The 17,610-nt window shown below is 40.3% G+C and overlaps 1 protein-coding gene across 2 annotated transcripts in view; it reads left to right on the forward strand.

Annotated features, from left to right (window-relative positions):
- The first annotated feature begins 469 nt into the window (after positions 1-469).
- Positions 470-17,610, forward strand: part of LOC113164290 (matrix metalloproteinase-16) — a 69,446-nt gene continuing 52,305 nt past the window's right edge. For both annotated transcript variants that reach the window (XM_026363527.1, XM_026363528.1), the window contains exons 1-2: positions 470-913; positions 16,532-16,680. In XM_026363527.1, the coding sequence (XP_026219312.1) occupies positions 800-913; positions 16,532-16,680 (263 nt within the window). In that variant the 5' untranslated portion in view covers positions 470-799. The remainder of the gene's footprint in view (positions 914-16,531; positions 16,681-17,610) is intronic.

The following is a 17,610-nucleotide window of genomic DNA, read 5'->3' on the forward strand; positions in this document are numbered from 1 at the left end:
TGAATCTGTAATAAACACATACAAAATAAAAATAAATCATATGTTTTCTTTAAAGACCTCAGTGATATAAAGGAGCAACCTGCTGAACTATGTGAGGAAAAGAACAAACTATTCTTTTATTCAGGCTGTTTCACAGCACAGCTTCACCCACATGTGATCCTGATGTAGGTCACACACACACACACACACACACACACACACTCACACACACACACACACTCACACTCACACTGCTTCACATGCCCACGACCGGCAGCTCCGCGCTTTGATGGAGCATTTCCTTAAACATGAAAAGTGCTTTTTGTTGCATGTCCTGTAAGCAGTGGCTCGGGTTCTGTCTTGGAGTTTCTTTATTTGTTGGATGAAGCCACAGCAGAGTGAGGAGGAGGAGGAGGAGGAGGAGGAGGAGGAGGAGGAGGAGGAGGATGGGAGCGCTCGCTGCGCACATGCGCACTCGGTGGGAAACACGATAGAAAACGGGCAGCTATGCCGCGCGGTGCGGAAAACGGGCTGGACGCGTCCGCTTGGAACAACGGCCGGTGTACCGGAGGACAGACCCCGGGGACTGCGGAACCGGGAGGCTGCTGACAGGCGCTGACAGCTCGCGTTTCTTTTTTCTGTTTTCCCGGGGATAACCTCCTCCTGAAGAGCCTCTCCGCCTCGCGCATCCCTTTCCTCTTCCTCTGCGCGAGAGCCAGCGACACATGAGCTATGCTGCTGCTGCTAAACGTGTAGGAGCTCCCCGCCGACCCTCCGCGCCTCCCCGCCGACCCTCCGACCGTACAGCCAGCTGTCCACCATGGTTTTCCACGGGAGCTGTTTCCGTCGCTGCTGTGTGGGGACACTATGTTTGCAGCTGGTGCTGTGGATTTTATGCGCCGTGAACGGAGAGGAGCAGCCGTTCAGCGTGGAGGTAAGAACCGGGACCGTTATTTGTTGACATGGCAGGATTTCAACAAAGGAACCAGAAACGTGCTTTTTCCTCCTCTGGCTGCTTTTTATCTCCTCTTATTTCGCGTGAATATCGTCTTTCGGACAAACACTGTTATTGTTCCAACCGCCACAACAGGCTCTTTGTGAGATGCCCAGCTGGGTAGTAGTCCCGTCCTTATCTCCTGCTGTTTTAAATGGAGTGCTGTGTGCATCACATGGGATTTGTTCATATCTGGCCGTGTCCGTGTTTATGTTCAGTCACAATAGCTGCAGCTTAATTGCACCGTAATGTCATTTGTTGTGAAATGTTAACAATACACTGTGGTTTCAATCCAGTCCACTCTTTCCCTGTTATCTCCACACATAAAACGGTGTCATCCAATACTAGGTCAACAACACAACGCAAAAAAAAAAAAAAAAGCTTCCTCAAGAGGTCAAATATTTAGAGATGGTCTGCGGCGAGATGTTTGTGGACATGAGATCCTCCTCTTGAGAGATTCTGATAGTATCACATGTTTGATTTGGGGGAAACCAAAGCAGCACATACTCTGAGTCCTGCAGAAAGGTAACAGTGTAGGCAGTTAGTGGAAGAAAAAACATTTTAAACTGATGTGATATCACAACTTAATTGACTCTTTAAGCTACAAGTGCCAATAAACTTCTAAACTCAACCAGCCTCTAAGATAATCTTTGTTCTTTCTGTCTTTCTTGCATTTTTCTGCAGAACTAACACAGGAGTAAAATTTGTTTTTTTTTTCCAAAGGCAGTTCTTTCTGTGCCTCCTTTGTTTCCCAAGCAAATCACTTTTGATTGGCCGAAGTTGAATGCATAAAGCTATCATAACGTGTAACACCGCACCCTTGCTTGTCTCTCCCACACTTGGCTGCACACACACACACACACACAAACACAGGCAACACACAGGAACATCCTGGCATGTCTGCTGACAGTCATTCACGTCCTACATCCACAAATCCACATGATTTGCAAGCTTGGCATGCTCCACTGTTCCCTTTGGAAAAGCACAAAGGCAGCAGATATAGTCCAGATGCTACAGGTTAGTCAGTCAAAACGAGTTCACATGACAGAAAGAGGAATAAAGTTAGCGAAATATGAAGAGGTTTGTTCTTTGTTATCCCAAGGTGAACAACTTAATTTGTACTGGAATATATTCAGTAAGATCTAACCTCGTTTTCTATTGCACAATGTAAATAAAAGCCTAGTACCTGTTCTGTCATCACCATGGTACGTAGAGCTTATTTTATGTTCCCGAGTTGATTTCATATTACTTTCTCCCACATCTTCCGCCTTCACTTACAAGTTCTAATCTCGTCTGTTTTTCATTGTCTGTTTGTTCTTACAAATCTAAATCTTACAACTGTAATAAGCCCAGCTGAGTTTCACACGGTGTAAATGCAAAAATGCAGTTCTTCTCATCCATGTAAAGGGTGGGAGTGTGTTTTTCTTAGGACTGGCATCACGGGGCCAATGTCGCCACTGACACGCGTTTCTGTTGTGTTGTGATTTCAGAACCATGATCTGACTCCTACACCTTAGCTAGCCTACTGCCACCCTGTTGCATACATCCCACATCTCCCATAGTTGAAGCTACAGCTCCCTGCCTATAAATTAAATACAGGAAATCTAGTAATTTGATATTTTTAGTTGTAAAAGAACCTATCACTGTCCTGTGCAGAGACTTTATACTAAGAAAGTAAAAATGTGTCCAGAGCAGTGTGAACTGACTTTGAACAGCTGCTCTGGTGCACATCATTCAGGAACAGTACAGAGTGTCAGTCATCAATGTTTTCTCCATAGATTTGGAGAACCGTTAATACCCCTTACCTGCAAGCATGCATTACTAGCTCATTATTATATATATATATATCTTGAAATCTCCATCGCCAATAATGAAATAGAAAAGCACCAAGCTTTTGGCTTCTAACGAAACAAAACACACCAGCTCCAACTGGACTTTTGAGTGTCTTTCAGCACGTGAAAGAACCCTCACCAACACAGCCCCCATGTGTTTTTTTTTCCTGCAGGTTAATTCTTTTCACACAGCCTGGAATACACTTAATGCTTCAAACTTTTTTTATTTTCTGAGTTTTACATGTGAGACCTCAGTGATTGTGTTTTAGGCACAGAGCGCTTCCCTAATGCTGATGTCCTGAACGCCTCCAGTGTGGGCACACGCAGAGCTGGTCATGCTGCATCTATGTAGGCAAGGTCTAGGTCTTTTGGCTTTAAACTATGTGGTGAGCTGGATGGATAGAGACATTGAGTAGAACAAGTCAGAGCTGTGTTTTAGAAATAAAGGCATAGAAACAAATGTCTACACTTTTCTGTGTACGTGTTTATGATGGCAGCCTCCTGCTTTGACCGTCATGTGTTTACACAGTGTCCTGCCAGGAGACAATAAGTCTGAATAATTGTTTATAATAGTTATAGTGATAGTAATACAGTGTTTCAACGTTTTCAACATGTCAACAGTGGGCTTTTCACTGTAATGCAAGACATTTTTTATGGCCCCTAATTAATCATAGTTGTTGCCCTAGTTTTCCCAGGAGTGGTAGAACTCTGTTACAGAGTGGTGACAACTGTTGAGGATGAAACTTTGAAGGTCAGTTCATCAAACCGGCTGTAAACTGATCAGTTATTTCAGTGGATGCAAATGTACTAGACTGGACTGCTGCCACGTAATCTAAACTGTGCCTTAGCAGTAATTGCAATGTTATCATTGACCAGTTGGTTGGACGACTGATGTCTGTATGTCTGAAAAACAGCTCCTGGTTTGGAAAATGTCTAGAAACTGCTTACTGGACTTGCGTGTTTGTCTCCCTGCAGTAATAATGAAGAGTGAGATGAATGGTTGCACTAAGTATAGTGGTGTGAAATGGAAGGTCACCCTATTGTAATCACTGGTCAGACTATGGTCAGAAAATGTCTGGATCTGACTTCTTGGAGGAACTCACCAAAATCCAGCTGTCCACTTTCCCCCTCTTGTTGTTTGGATGACATTTCTACAGACATGCAGCCTGTCACCAGGCGATAACACAGTAATTATTACTAACTCGTAACACCTCACTTTAACACTATAGATCTGCCACTCTGTGCTTACTGCTAAAATATTTCCTGAAAGCTCTTCAGCTTCTCTCTATCCGACTGTCTCTCCTGAAGAAGTCATTTTCTCTGCAAATTAGATGTCTTTAACAATGACTCTGCCACAAGCTAATTACGTTTATCTGCTCGTAAGTGTTTTTTTCTCTTTCAATCTGTGTAGATCTTATATGAAAAATAAATGAAGTCTGTGTAACAATGAAGTCATTTTGTAAGTCCAAACAATCTATGTGGGCAGTACCAACAGTCGAGCTGCCAAGGTATTTTTATCATTAGTTCTTATATAGTACAGTGATTTTTGTGATAATAAATGTTTATATATATATATCTTGAATGCTTTTGTTTACAGTGGTGTCCAAAAAAACACAGCCCGGTTCCACAGCATCCTCATTGTATCACTCGCAGCTGTGCTCTGTTTACCTTCTCTCAGCTGGGATTTGGGATATTTTTTTCTCACCACAGTAGCTTTCCCGAGGAACATATCAACACCGACGTGACAGTAGCAAAGCCTCCTGAGTGCGGCACTGCCGTGGTTACACTCGGAGCGAGGCATCAGGTGCAGTGCTGCACTCTGAGTTACATTAAGTGTTTGAATCATGCCACTGTGCTCACCAGAGACAAAGTCAAGTTGCTTAGTGGGAGGTAATCTGCTTTACAACAAAGAGAATGCAAAGTTTCTCAGGTGCTCTCTGTCTGTTATCACTTCCTGACTCAGATGGATGAATGGTAGCATTTGGCTAGATGCCAATGACTGTGAGTTGAAATTATTAACTCCAAATATTTTACATCTATTCCCTCTGTTCGTCTGTCATTGAGGTATCTCTGTGAAAAGCCGTGGACAGATGGAACCTCAGCCACAAAACGACAGCTGCGAATAATGATTATTTTCATTATCCAGTAATCTGCAGATTAATGTTTCTCTTAATCAGTGTTTGATCAGAAAATTTCCCAGAGCCCAACATGATGTCTTCAAATAACATTTTGTATTAGACCAACAGTCCAAAAACCCCAAAGATATTCACTTACTACAACACAAGAAAGCGTAAGATCCTCACATTGAGGAAGCTGGAACTAAATGAGCCATCAATAATCAAAATAGGGCTGATTATTTTTCTTTCAGTCCATAAAAATATTAATTTTGTTGCAAATTAATTGCAGTTGAGTTTGAGATATTCATATTGACATCACTGTCTCCTGACATGTGGTATTGTAAAATAGTGTACATGTAATATGAAGGTCACAATAATTATATCATCGTATGATATATTGATATGACTTCAGTAATTTTTGCCAACCTCAATATGCCCATCGTGTTTGTTGAGAATGATTGTCAGTTGTGTTGCTGTCCTACCTTCCCGTCTCTGTGGGTTGTATGAGTGAATGCACCAAAATGTGCACAACAAAACCACAACTTGTTATGTATAATGTGTGACAGCCTGGGCCTCTCTATCTCTGGAAACAATGTGCAAACAATGACGCAATCCAGCAGGTGGAGAACTTGTTGAACACATATGGATACAAACAATATAAGAATAAAAAGTTGGCAGTAGCGGGATTCTATTATTGAACATTCGCCCTTCTCAAGAAGAACGGCGAAGCTGTTGGCTCTCAGTCCAGAGTTTGATGCACAAAAATGATGTGTTTTGTCTTTGTGTTTGGTCTTTACATAAAAAAGTGACAGAAGGCCTAGTGTAGGCAGTGTTTCTGTGTGTGGTGTGGAGGCATTTAGGGACCATACAAAGCGTAGGCCCTTAGTGCTTCAGAACGTTCCCATCATTGGTGTAAAATTTTAATAATATTGTCTGTGACAATTTATTATCTGACAAAAGTAGAAATTACAGACACATCTGTCTGTTGTTTCATCCATACACAGAAATTGATTAGGTCTGAATGAGGCATTTACTGAACTTTTTGTTTGCATTTGTCTGTTTTTCAGGCCAATAAATAAAAAATATATACTATTCATTTCATCCATAAGTTCAATAAGTTGAACATCATTGTAGAGTGAATATTAGGATATAGTGTATGTCTGTAGGAGTTTTCAGCTCTGTGCTAATGACAGTCACCGTCCTGTCCAATGCAAACTACTCGGTGCTGTTGTCACTATGTGGGGAATAGTAGCTCTTCAGCCCTGCCACAGCTCAGGTTACCAGTTGGCGTGCTCAGCCTCTGAGTGGCATCTGACTAATGGGAGGCAACTGGTGTGAATATGAATGTGTGTAAATAGTTGAGCGCATTTTTATTCTCACTTCTGAGTCTTCTTGCATGAGTTCATTTAAGGCTGTGTGTGTGTTGTTACTGCAGTTATGTATGCCACCAGACCAAAAACTAGGCTTAAATTTAACTGCATACAAAGCCATGTTAAAACAACCTGAAAGACCTTATTTGCTATTTTTGGTGATAAGCACTGACTGGCATGGTGTTTTTGCCTCGCATTTCCCAGAAATCACTTTGGCAGTCAGACAGTGTACATGGTTCATTGGCTTGAATTTTCTCTTCATGAAGTTTGAGTATTCCTTTTCTTTCCCTGCTGGTTATAAGAACTGAAAATTACTAGTTTAAATTTATCCAGGATGGCCTCATGTTGAGAATGCATCGCATCCTTTCATAGGCTTTCCCCCAGAATTTGATAATAATGTACCTTATTGATTCCCTTAGGAATATTTGCCTACTAGATCCTCATGGTTGTTAGTCTTAGGTCTTTTAGTCATGTAATATGTGAAGATATGATTCCTTCATAACTATTTACACCCTTATCTTAATTGTTTTAGATGCAGCCATGTTTTCCTCCTACATTTATTGAATATGGGAACTTACCTTTGGTGTCTTTAAAAGTGTTTGCCCTCATTTCTCACTTTCATCATATGGCTTGCAAGTGCACATGCTTGCATGCGTGCACAGCTTTCTTGACGTCATTTGGCTTCGGTAAGATACCAGATTTCAGAGCCACTGGGGTGTCTGTGTCAGTCTGTTCACCCAATTCTAGAGAAATACAAGAACACCTTCACTGGCATAAATGAGTCACAATCACAGACACACAGACACGTGATTTTCCTTCGTAGCCTGTTTGTTATTGTCATGTATTGTTGTAAACCATTCTCCCTGACAGTCAGCCGACTGTCTTTCTCTGAGGTGTATCTGTAGTCACAGCTTACCGGGCTGTTAAATCTTTAATGTGACTGACAATGGCAACATTAGATGATGCCATGTGAGGCTTTCAATGAAGCTGTTGACAGTTTCTGTAGGTGTGCATCTTTACACAGCAGCTTTTGTGAGTCATGGCAGCTGTTACAATCTGCTTGTGTTTGTATTGACCAGCGATAGCACCTTTATGGAGGTTCTGTCCTTTAGGATTTGTGTCATATCGCCAAGGGACGTTGATGTCCAGACATGTTTTTGTGTCATATTTCAGCATCTTAAGTCCAAACGCTTTGCAAATAAACAAATAAGATCACCCAGAAAAGAGCAGCACCGTTCTGATCAGTATGTATGATCAGACTGTGACATTTTTGTGACATTTTTGTCCTAATGGGGCCACTGAGGTGGTGAACATGGCATGCATAAAGAATGTGTGTGTGTATGTGTGTAGGTGCCGAGGATGAAATATGTGGGATTGCTTTATTGTGTCTCTGCAAACATCACATTGCATCTCATGACATCTACTCATGTTTTGGTTTCATTTAAAGCATAATCTGACGCAAATTCAGATTTTACAGGATGAATTTAAGTACAGTTTTGAATTGTCTGTGCATTTGTGTGTGGGTTTGTGGTTTCTGGTGTGGGCAGGAGGGCTGCGGTTGCCTTGACAACCCTGGCACACTTGTCTGTGGTTCAGCGTGTAACCAATGAATAATTCAGGGTGGTCTGAGGCGGCAGGCTTTCCCTGGAGGCCAGGATCATGTTCCCACAAGTCACCTGGACTGAGCGCTCTGGTCTTTCTCAGCTGATCCACTTTTTACACTCATCACCTGTCATCATTCCTGTGTTTTGTTATACAATCACTAAAATCTGTGCTGGGTTGCATGGCATATTCAGTGTTTGTGTCAAAGTCATTTTACAGTCTTCATTGAATACTTAGGAATGTACACAGTGAAAATGTTAACCCACTGTGACCCCTGAAAACGGTGTGCTTACCGTGATACAATGATAAGATTTCTTTTTCAACTGTTGTCTTATTTAGTTGACCTGTTATTTGCAGTATATATAGTACTTGGGGCAAGGGCAAGGTTTTCTGCTACTGATGTTCTGTCCTAGCAGGGAGCTAATTGTATTCACTCAGCATCCCTTGGTGTAAATCATTCACTGATTGGATGAGTAGAATGAAAACCAGCAGGCTTTTAGTGTCTGTGTCCAATATTGACAGAAACTTGTCAGGCAGGGGAACTTGTTGGCCTTGTTCAGCCGCCTTATAGTATTTCTGTCCTGCTCCCACTTTACAACTCCTTTTCCACTGCAGAAACTTACAGATCTGTAACCTGGAGCTTCCTATATCCTGAACTTATAAGGCAAAGCTGGTCAGTTTTGCTTTGCTTTTAGTTTGCATTTTTCCATTATGTATGGGTAGTAATTTTCTGAAGTGAAAAAGGTCTGTATCTTTCACACAAAGTAACCCATCTGCCTAACTTAACTTATACATTTGATATTTGTGAATATTAAGAGGTGGTATAAGGCTCTTTGCTGCCACATTTACGCATTTAACAAATAAATGTGAAACGTTATCCTGGTTCCACACTGTTGATACATTGAACTACTGAATTATGAGATGAAGTTTGTAGACATGCTTCAAATCAATAGTTAGTAGTTACCAAAGAACATAACTAAAATATGTTTTATCTGAAGAAGGATAATAATACTTACCTATGAATACTCTATATAGGTGCGTATGTGTTGAGAGAGAGAGACAGAAAAGGCCTAGCAAGCTGCAAGAAAAATGTGTTACTAATGTTGCCCACTCATCTTGTATATTTCCATACAGTATGTAGAAATCTTTTTATATTTTACTTACATAACAGCAACAACAATACACAGTGTATATTATAGGCTTGGACTGAAACATAAAAGTGAGAAAAAAGGTGTGAGTTACAGTGTGTTCTCCACAGGCTATTCTAAGTGATTATAATGATTCAAATGAATTCAGTTTAAGATATGACCTCTCCCCTGACGCTACTTTGAATTTTTGGTTTTGCCTTACATTTTCAGCTAAGTCATTCAAACATCCTCATCTTCTGACTAAAACAAACTGCAATGTCCTCTTCTCTTCACTGACAGTAAACATGTGATCTGAAGCACATGCTCCTATCGGCTGATCAGTCATAAACACCCATTCACTGTGTTGCCATGCTGACAAGGCTTCCTGAGGCATAGCTCATCCATAATACAGTGGTTTTGCCGCCTCGCAGGTTGGCCTTTTGATGGCACCCATCGGCTAATTAGCCCATCTACAGCTTGTCAGGCAGTGGGCTGAGCCAGCTGGTTGAGAGGTGGTTCGGGGACATCAACGCTGCAAGTTCACCTCAGTTCAGTGCTTGTGAGGCATATGGATGAAGGCAAGGTCTCTGAGTTACTCCACAACTTGCCTACATTGGGTAAGGAAGGAGCGGGTTGCTTTTCTGATGTGCCATGTCTCTGGATGACCTCCAAAACCTGACTCTAAATTGTAACAGATTCTAAAAATTAGAGTGAAATTAGCAGATCTGAGTTCACCACATATACACGCAGCAGAGCAGAGAAACCATGGAGAGCACAATTGGAAGTATAACCATCGTTAGTGGTGTCTCTGTGTTGGGAGCACAGGCTGAGTTTACCTGAGGTGACTGTGCTGAGTCTGCACCTGAAGTCTCTTACAGCGTGTAGCTGGACAAGATTGTCAGCACAAAATGTATTTTTCTGTATATACAATTTTCTAAATAGATTGAAGAAGCCTTTTAGAGTAGCTATGAATGAAGATTTTAATCCACAAGCTGTATTTTTTCATAGTATGACAAAGGTAAAAAAAAACACACTCAGTGAAAAAGTGTGCAGCAAGGCATAAGAGAAATCTACTTCAAAGTGGAGTGAAATCAAGTGTGGAGAAACCAAAGTAGGCATGTCAGAAATGTAAGCCTTCATTGAGGGGTGCTGCTGGACTCCTTATCTTTACACTTCAAGAGTGCCTTGATTTCTGGAGAACTTTAACCTCATTATGGCTCTCAACACTTTCAGGAAGCACTTACCATTTGTCTAACTGCATTAATATCATATTGCACAAGAGACACTTGTTTGTTCATGTGTGTTCCTACTTGCTTGATTTAAATCGGTTGAATCCTAAAGTGGTGTAAAATGAATGAAATAGGATGTTCCAATGGCATTTTAGCTAGTTTAGTACAAATTGAGTTTACACTGGTACATACTGACTCTAGGAAATGGCGTCTTCATGCTGTAAGTTCCCCAGTTGCATTTTTCATGTTACTAAACTATTTCCAATTGGCATAAGTTATTGGCAGTAGTGAACTATCTGTTATTGAATGTGTAGTTTAACTACATTTTGAAGTAGCTTTTTAGTAGTTGAGCCACATTCATATTCGCTTTTATTTATAATATTCTTATTCACCTCCTCATGCTAGAGACTCCTTTCCACCAGTGGGACTTACTAATGATAGTTTTTGGGTTGTTTTGAGGTTGGTTTGGGTTTGAGTGTTACATCTGAGTGGGTAAAAGCTCAAATACACTAATATATTTTGTACTTTAAGCCACAGAACTATAGAATTGCTTGTAATGGCTTATTGTCAACAAATCATGTTGTTCTGTTCTCACACAGTTAAGATCTGACACTCTGCTAGTAATAACTAAGAGTTGTTTTTGTCTGAGCTTTTTTGGCACTTTGTGGTACTGCACACTACAGTAGCCCAACAAACCACTTATAATGAAGCACTAGATGAGGTATGGCCACCGTTATGTGGCATTATTATTATTGCACTAACAAGGAATCCAAATTACAGCTCTATTGAACAGTATCGGCCATGCTTACAAGCTCCCTCGTTATCCATTTGTGGAGAGGACAGGGAAGAATTTCTGTCTTATTGAGTAAGGAGCCTCCTGCTAAGGAATCCTTACATCGACAGAACACCGGGAACCATAGATCATGACGAGAAAGAGTGAATCAATGAGAAAGAGAAGTGGGTAGCAGGCAGAGAGGACAAAGAAAGCAGAGAGCGATAAGGACAAATAGTGAAAGAAAAAAGCAAAAAGCTCAATCTTTGTATTTTTCATCCCTTACAGTAAAAAGTCTTTAATGTATATAATGTAAAATGTTATAATGTATAATTCAATGTGCAATAATCGACAAAACAGCTTTATTACAAATAGAAAGTGTTGTGTTTGAAAGAAACGGACATTTAGCGTTTTCCTTTTTCAGTCAGGTCAAAATGTGAGCAGCTTTATTGTCATCCAGAGAGAAACTGACACTTAGTCGTGTTCATGAGATCATGGACAGAAAAGCAGATTTGGTGACATTCCCTACATAAGCTTTAAAGTTCAGTTAAAGATGACATTGAGGTTTTTGGCCTGTAAGCTCAGTGTAAGTCCTGGAGAATTCAATTTTGTGGCCAGTTTCTGTCCTTGAGCCATGGGAAACATACATTTCAGCTTTGTTGTGGATGAGCTGTGAAATGTAAAAATTAAAAAATTTAAAAATAAGTTATGGTATCTAGCATCCATCTGAGGAGAGGAGAGACAGTGAGCATAATGATTCAGTTGTTTGTAGAAAGTTTCATTCAGACTACTGGCTGCACTTTTCTGCTATGATATGATTTTTTCACTGTCTTGCTGTCTCCCTGAAGTGCTGTATATGTACAGAATCAATGTGAAATGTCCTGCCTCCATCTCTGATTCTCATCCTCTTGTGAGACAATGAACAATTCCCCACCTGCTGCACGCGCGCACACAGACACCATCCAATATCCTGCCAAACATATAACATCCGTCTCTGCTTTCTCCTCCCCTGTCCCCTCTTTTTTGAAGACTCAAATTCAGCTGTGTATCTGATCATGGCTGCATTGTGTGGGAGCATAAACACATCACACCATATCACTTAGTACTTACTGCCACCACCTTTTAAAAAGACCACACAGTTTTGTTTTCTTTGCAGCTTCTCAGTCACATAATATTCTTGAGTCTTGTGTTGAGTTGAAATGTCTACCAGCACAATCAAGTTGTATTCTCAGAGAAAAACAGTATCATCTATTTTTGTTTGGCTAAATATGCAGTGCCACGTCTAAACTACTTGGCTCTCTTTTTTTTCCTCTTTTCGCCACCAAAAGCAGCGGGGAATTCACCGGGACAGTGGTTATAGGACAGAGCCAAACGTGGTTAGAGTAAAAAGGCTCCAGTGTCAGAGAGGAGACGCAAGGGAGGGACACGGGAGAGGACAGACATGATTACAGGACAAGAAAATGGAAAGTAGACATTAAGAGAGGAAGGCTAGACAGAGAGAAGGGAAGCATTCAGAGAGAGCAAGTCAAGATTTTTAACCAGTTATCTCACAGTGTGTGAGATAACTGGTTAGTGGCTTTTGAATGAATTATAAGTTTACAGATTGTTAAGCACACCTGGAATTGAAAATATAATGTAAACGCTGCTAGAGCTACGATTGGATTTCCAGTAATAAGAGTGAAGTTTCAAAAGGTTAAACACAAGTTCAACTCTGATTTGGAAAGATAAAAATAAGATCAGAAGATTAAATGTAAGATTTCAACATTTGCAGTAACCGCTTTAATGTTTGCAGTGTTACAAAGATTTCATTAAAGTTTGTCTGCATGCCTTTGCCTGACTCAAATACACCCTTTCTGCTTTGCATGCTGGTATTTCTGAGATCTGAAACTCTTGGAGATAAAAGGCAGCTCAAAAACAAACCAAAGCAGACTTTGCAGGGTGAAACAGAGGGTCAGTCAATCATCTGTGCTTTTCATATAACATATTTATCATACAGTAGTTTATGCCTTCAGAGCTGTACTTTCAGTTTTCTAAATGCTGAATATTAGATTATACATTGTACTTCAGATTACTGCAGTATGACTAGTTTTGGACGGAGTGATGTTGATTGGTTTGTTCGCGTTACATGGCTGTATTATTATTTCTTCACTTCGGAGAATGACCCAACGTGTGGTGGTCGGTGGGTTGGCTGAGCTGTCATTGTCTGTGCATGTGTAGAGTGTGTGTGTGTGTATGTGTGTGTGTGTGTTAACATTTGTTGGGTTGTTGAGGCAGGGGTGGTGTCGCAAGTGTCTCATTCCAGACAGAATTTTAAATGTCACTAAATTTCAGGATGTGGTCTGTAATTGTGTTGAACATCCAGCAGCACAGTGGTGTAGCCCTATTACAGCTACTCTTAACAGAATTGTAGACTGTGCATATGAGTTGACGACAGATCAAAAATGTGCACACATTGTGTTGTAATTCTGGATCTGGTCTGTTCAGAAAATCTGTATTTGCTGTAAGATATTAAGCTGATGATCTTATTCTTCTTCTTCTCTTTCGGCTTTTCCCATCAGGGGTCACCACAGCTAATCAGCCCTTTTCCATCTCACTCTATCGTGGGCATCTTTTACACTCACACCAGCCAACCTCATGTCCTGTGTTATCACTGGATAGTAGGCTGATGATATTTGGACTAAACCTAACCTTTGTACAGTCACAAAATTAAATAACAAAAATGGTATTGGGAATTACATAATTTAAAAGGCTGCCAACCAGCTAACACTTTTTTTTATTAAGTAATCTATCAAATGTGTTTTTAGTAAGCTGAATAATGCTATGATTTTTTTAAAATAACAACCATAACTTCTTTCAAAAAAACTAGTTAATTTATTAGTAATGTTAACATGTAATCTATGAATGAAGGAACCACTTTAGTGATTTCAGTGTTTAAACAAACAAAAAAAAAAATATCAAGAGTGTAGAGCATCATGTAATTAGGACTCAGTTTAAAGAATTCTGCACAATGTTTGAGCTTTTTTGGATAACGACGTATTTTCAACATGCCTGGGAGTAGTACCTGCCATAGATGGAGATGAATGTACACTGAGGAATTTTACGCAAATGATTGTAGTCACATAACCGATTAAGTCAGCATGTATCCAGAAAGAAAAGGTCCCTCTGCGCCCTGGTGAGATTTGGTCTTTTAACCCTCGCTGTTGAAACTGGGTGGTTTAGAAGAAAAGTGGCTTTTTTTAGAATCTTTTCTGAATGATACAGAACATGATTTTTTTTTTGTTTTTGTTTTTTTGTAAGCTAGTAGTGTTTAGTAACAACTGATTATGTTTTCATTAGTGTGTGTCCATGTCTTTGTACATGTGTGTGTGTTTGATTATGGGGCAGTAGTTTCAGTACCTGAGCAGCCGAATGGAAATCTCACCTATGCACCTTGCTCCCCAGAGGTTTATTCAGAGCATAAAAACTTGACCCATATTATAATGTTATCAGCCACTCACTGAGCGTGAGGGGTGGAGGGGTGAGGGTGGTGGGAGTGAAGCAAAGAGGCTGTGGGTAATTCATGAGATTAATAAAAAGTGAAGGAGGAAAATAGTTTAAGCAAGAACAATGATATGAAGAGACTCATGCAGGAAGGTGTTAAGAAATGTGAGCCATGGCATTTTGGCATCTGCAAGGCTGACAAGAGTAGAAATTGATTGGCTGTATTAAAGAAATCTGATTTCTCCAGTTAAAGAGTCAGATTTCCCTGCCATGAGTAGACATAACCGGGTTTCTAATCAGCCTTTTACAAGTTCACAAGTCGAGGGCTCTGACATACGCACACACACAGCAAAAAAAGAAATGGAAAAAAAGCAATGTCTTCTGTCACTATGCAGTTAAAATCTGTGAGCCATGCTTCCAAAATATGTCTGAGGTGAAGCTGGGCAGCTGGTGTTACATGACAGCCAGGGTAGAAGTTATCAACATGGTTAAATAAACGTAAGAGCAATTTTAAGAAATAAAAGTAGTAGTAGCCTGGTAGTAGTAGCCTGGAAACCTGTTAACCAATTACCTTATCTGGTTTCTCTGTTAAACCTGGTTATTTAAGTGCATGTAAACGCAGCCATTAGGGCTTCGCTGTAGACCATGTTGACACTGCCCCAATTCCAATTATTCATTAATTTTATCTTTTTGAACGTCAGCTGAGAATTACCCTAACCTCAGTTTGACCATTGGATCCCAGAACCAAACATCACAGACGTTTTTTAACCTTCGCTGCATTAACAAGCCTCTTTTTTGTCCCATCTGGCAGCACTGTTTGAATATACATGTACAGCCTGTCCAGTCATTTTCTAAAGAGAGAATTGTTCTTGCTTGGAGCCTGACACGAGACTGTAAGAGAAGCTGTAGACTCACAATAACGGTTTGCCTTTTTATTACATTGTCCTCGCTCGCTCTCACACCGCGCTTCCCTCCCTGTTTGGTGAATTTCACTCTCAGTATGTGTGCTATCCTGAGCAGCAGGCCTCCATAATAACTGAAGTGGCTCCACAACACTATGTACGAGGACAGGGCTCAGATTTCACAGCACAGGTTTGAGGCAGCCTGGCAGCTCTGAGTTCATTGGCCTTGTGAAATACTAGTCCAGGGTTTTTTGCGTGTCGTTTCTCTACAGTTCAAACAACACAATTTAACTTTCTCTTTATGTATTTTCTATTGATTGGCTTCTTGTTGCTAAATGCAGCAGTTGGTGAATCTGTGTACCATTTTATGATGAAGTCAGAGAGAATATAGAGTGGCTGGGACAATCCAAATCCCTAAAGCCTCTTGTGTAGGAAATCCAGCCTGATCCCTTGTCTCCTGTTTAGTCCAAAGATCTAAGATGTGATTCCCTCTGGCAGTAGTTTTACAGGGACCCTGAAAACTGTCTTGCTCCAAAGCCTTTCCCTGGCACAGAGGCCTCTCTCTTGCTACTTGTGGCCTTTTCTTTACACGGCTGTCTTGAAAAAGTTATCTTTATAAATCTGTTATATGCTTATCTTTATCTTATTATTATCTCTCACACTCAAATAAAGTGGTGTCTTGATAACAGTTAAATGGTGTTAGAGGTATACCTTAATCTATTCATGGAAAGCATATCTTGCCTTTAAGTGCTTCTCATGCACAAACACATTACTCTAAATTCATGCTCATGCTGTGGTAACATTGGTTCTGAGCCACTCTCCAGGACCAGGTGTTTGATAAGGTGCCATGCTCCACCAATCAAGCTGGTGACAGCTTTTCCTCTCCAAGTATGTTTCTTGAAGGGATTTGTGTGATATGTTTATGAAAATAAGTTTAGTAGTTTAGTTTTATTTTTCTTGTTAATTTCTGCTCTGCTAATAGTTCTAGCTTTACAATTATGACACTGGTATCCATGAACTTATCTAGATCCAGACAAGGATGAAATTTATCTGGTTTATGAAGTCTCCCTCTCATGTTTGCTATCAAATCTCACCATTCCCTCTCTGTTTCACGTTTTTGTCTGTAGGCATGGCTCCAGAGGTATGGCTACCTCCCACCTGCAGACCCCAGAATGTCAGTGCTGCGTTCTGCCCGAGTCATGCAGTCTGCTATCGCTGCCATGCAGCGCCGCTACGGCCTCAATGTCACAGGGACTCTGGACAGCAACACTATAGAGTGAGTCACGCTCCTTTAAACCAAACCTTTAAAGTTACCACGCTATTAGCTTCTGCAGGTTCTGATGGGAAACATGAGTAAGGGATATAATAAATGCTGAACAGCAAGAAAGCATGAATTTAGCTAAATGCTGTGCATATATCTAAAAGTGAAATGTAGATACAAAGGAGGAAGCACTAGTAAATTTAGCATGGAAACAAATTAGCATGGAGAGCTTTGGTTAGTTTATACTATCAACTCTCAGACTAATAAAATGTTACTATGTCATCAGTATGATGAATCATTGACATATCAAAACATCAACCCAAAAAGATGAGACATGGTCTTTAGATGCAGCAACTAGTATTTTTATTTATGCTAGATGTAGGTGATTTGGTAGGACTCCAAGATAGAATTAAAATTAGCCCACACATACTATGGATAAGACGAGTCTAAAATAGATGTGAGGTAAAACGTGCATTAAACTGTGAATGACTGGTTAAATGTTATTACAGGTATTTATTGAGTTTTCTGTTTGTTTTTTTTTTTCATTGAAAGTGGAGGAAAAGCGAGCCTCAGTTTTAGTCCTTGTTTTGCATTCTAAAGGCAAGCAGAGACATTTATCCAGACACAAAGTTGCCCTGACATGGTTTAAGAGGGGCATTATAATTTGATTAAAGGGCCCTTTTAAAGAGAGAACACCACCGTTGTCAGATCAAAGGCTGCAAAATGCCAAAGTATGAAAACTCAGTGGAGGAGAAGGTAGAGCAGGGACCAGGTTTAGATTCTCCATACTTTATCAGTTAAGGTAATAGGGGAGGATAGAAGTACCTGAACTACTAAAAAAACAACCCATCTTTTATGTGAGTATACATTTTAATAAATGTATAATCAAATGGAGTTCATACAGGGGGTAATAATCAGTATATAGTTGTACTTGAAAGTTAATAA

This window comes from Anabas testudineus, chromosome 2 (genome assembly GCF_900324465.2).
Source record: "Anabas testudineus chromosome 2, fAnaTes1.2, whole genome shotgun sequence".
Lineage (NCBI taxonomy): Eukaryota > Metazoa > Chordata > Actinopteri > Anabantiformes > Anabantidae > Anabas > Anabas testudineus.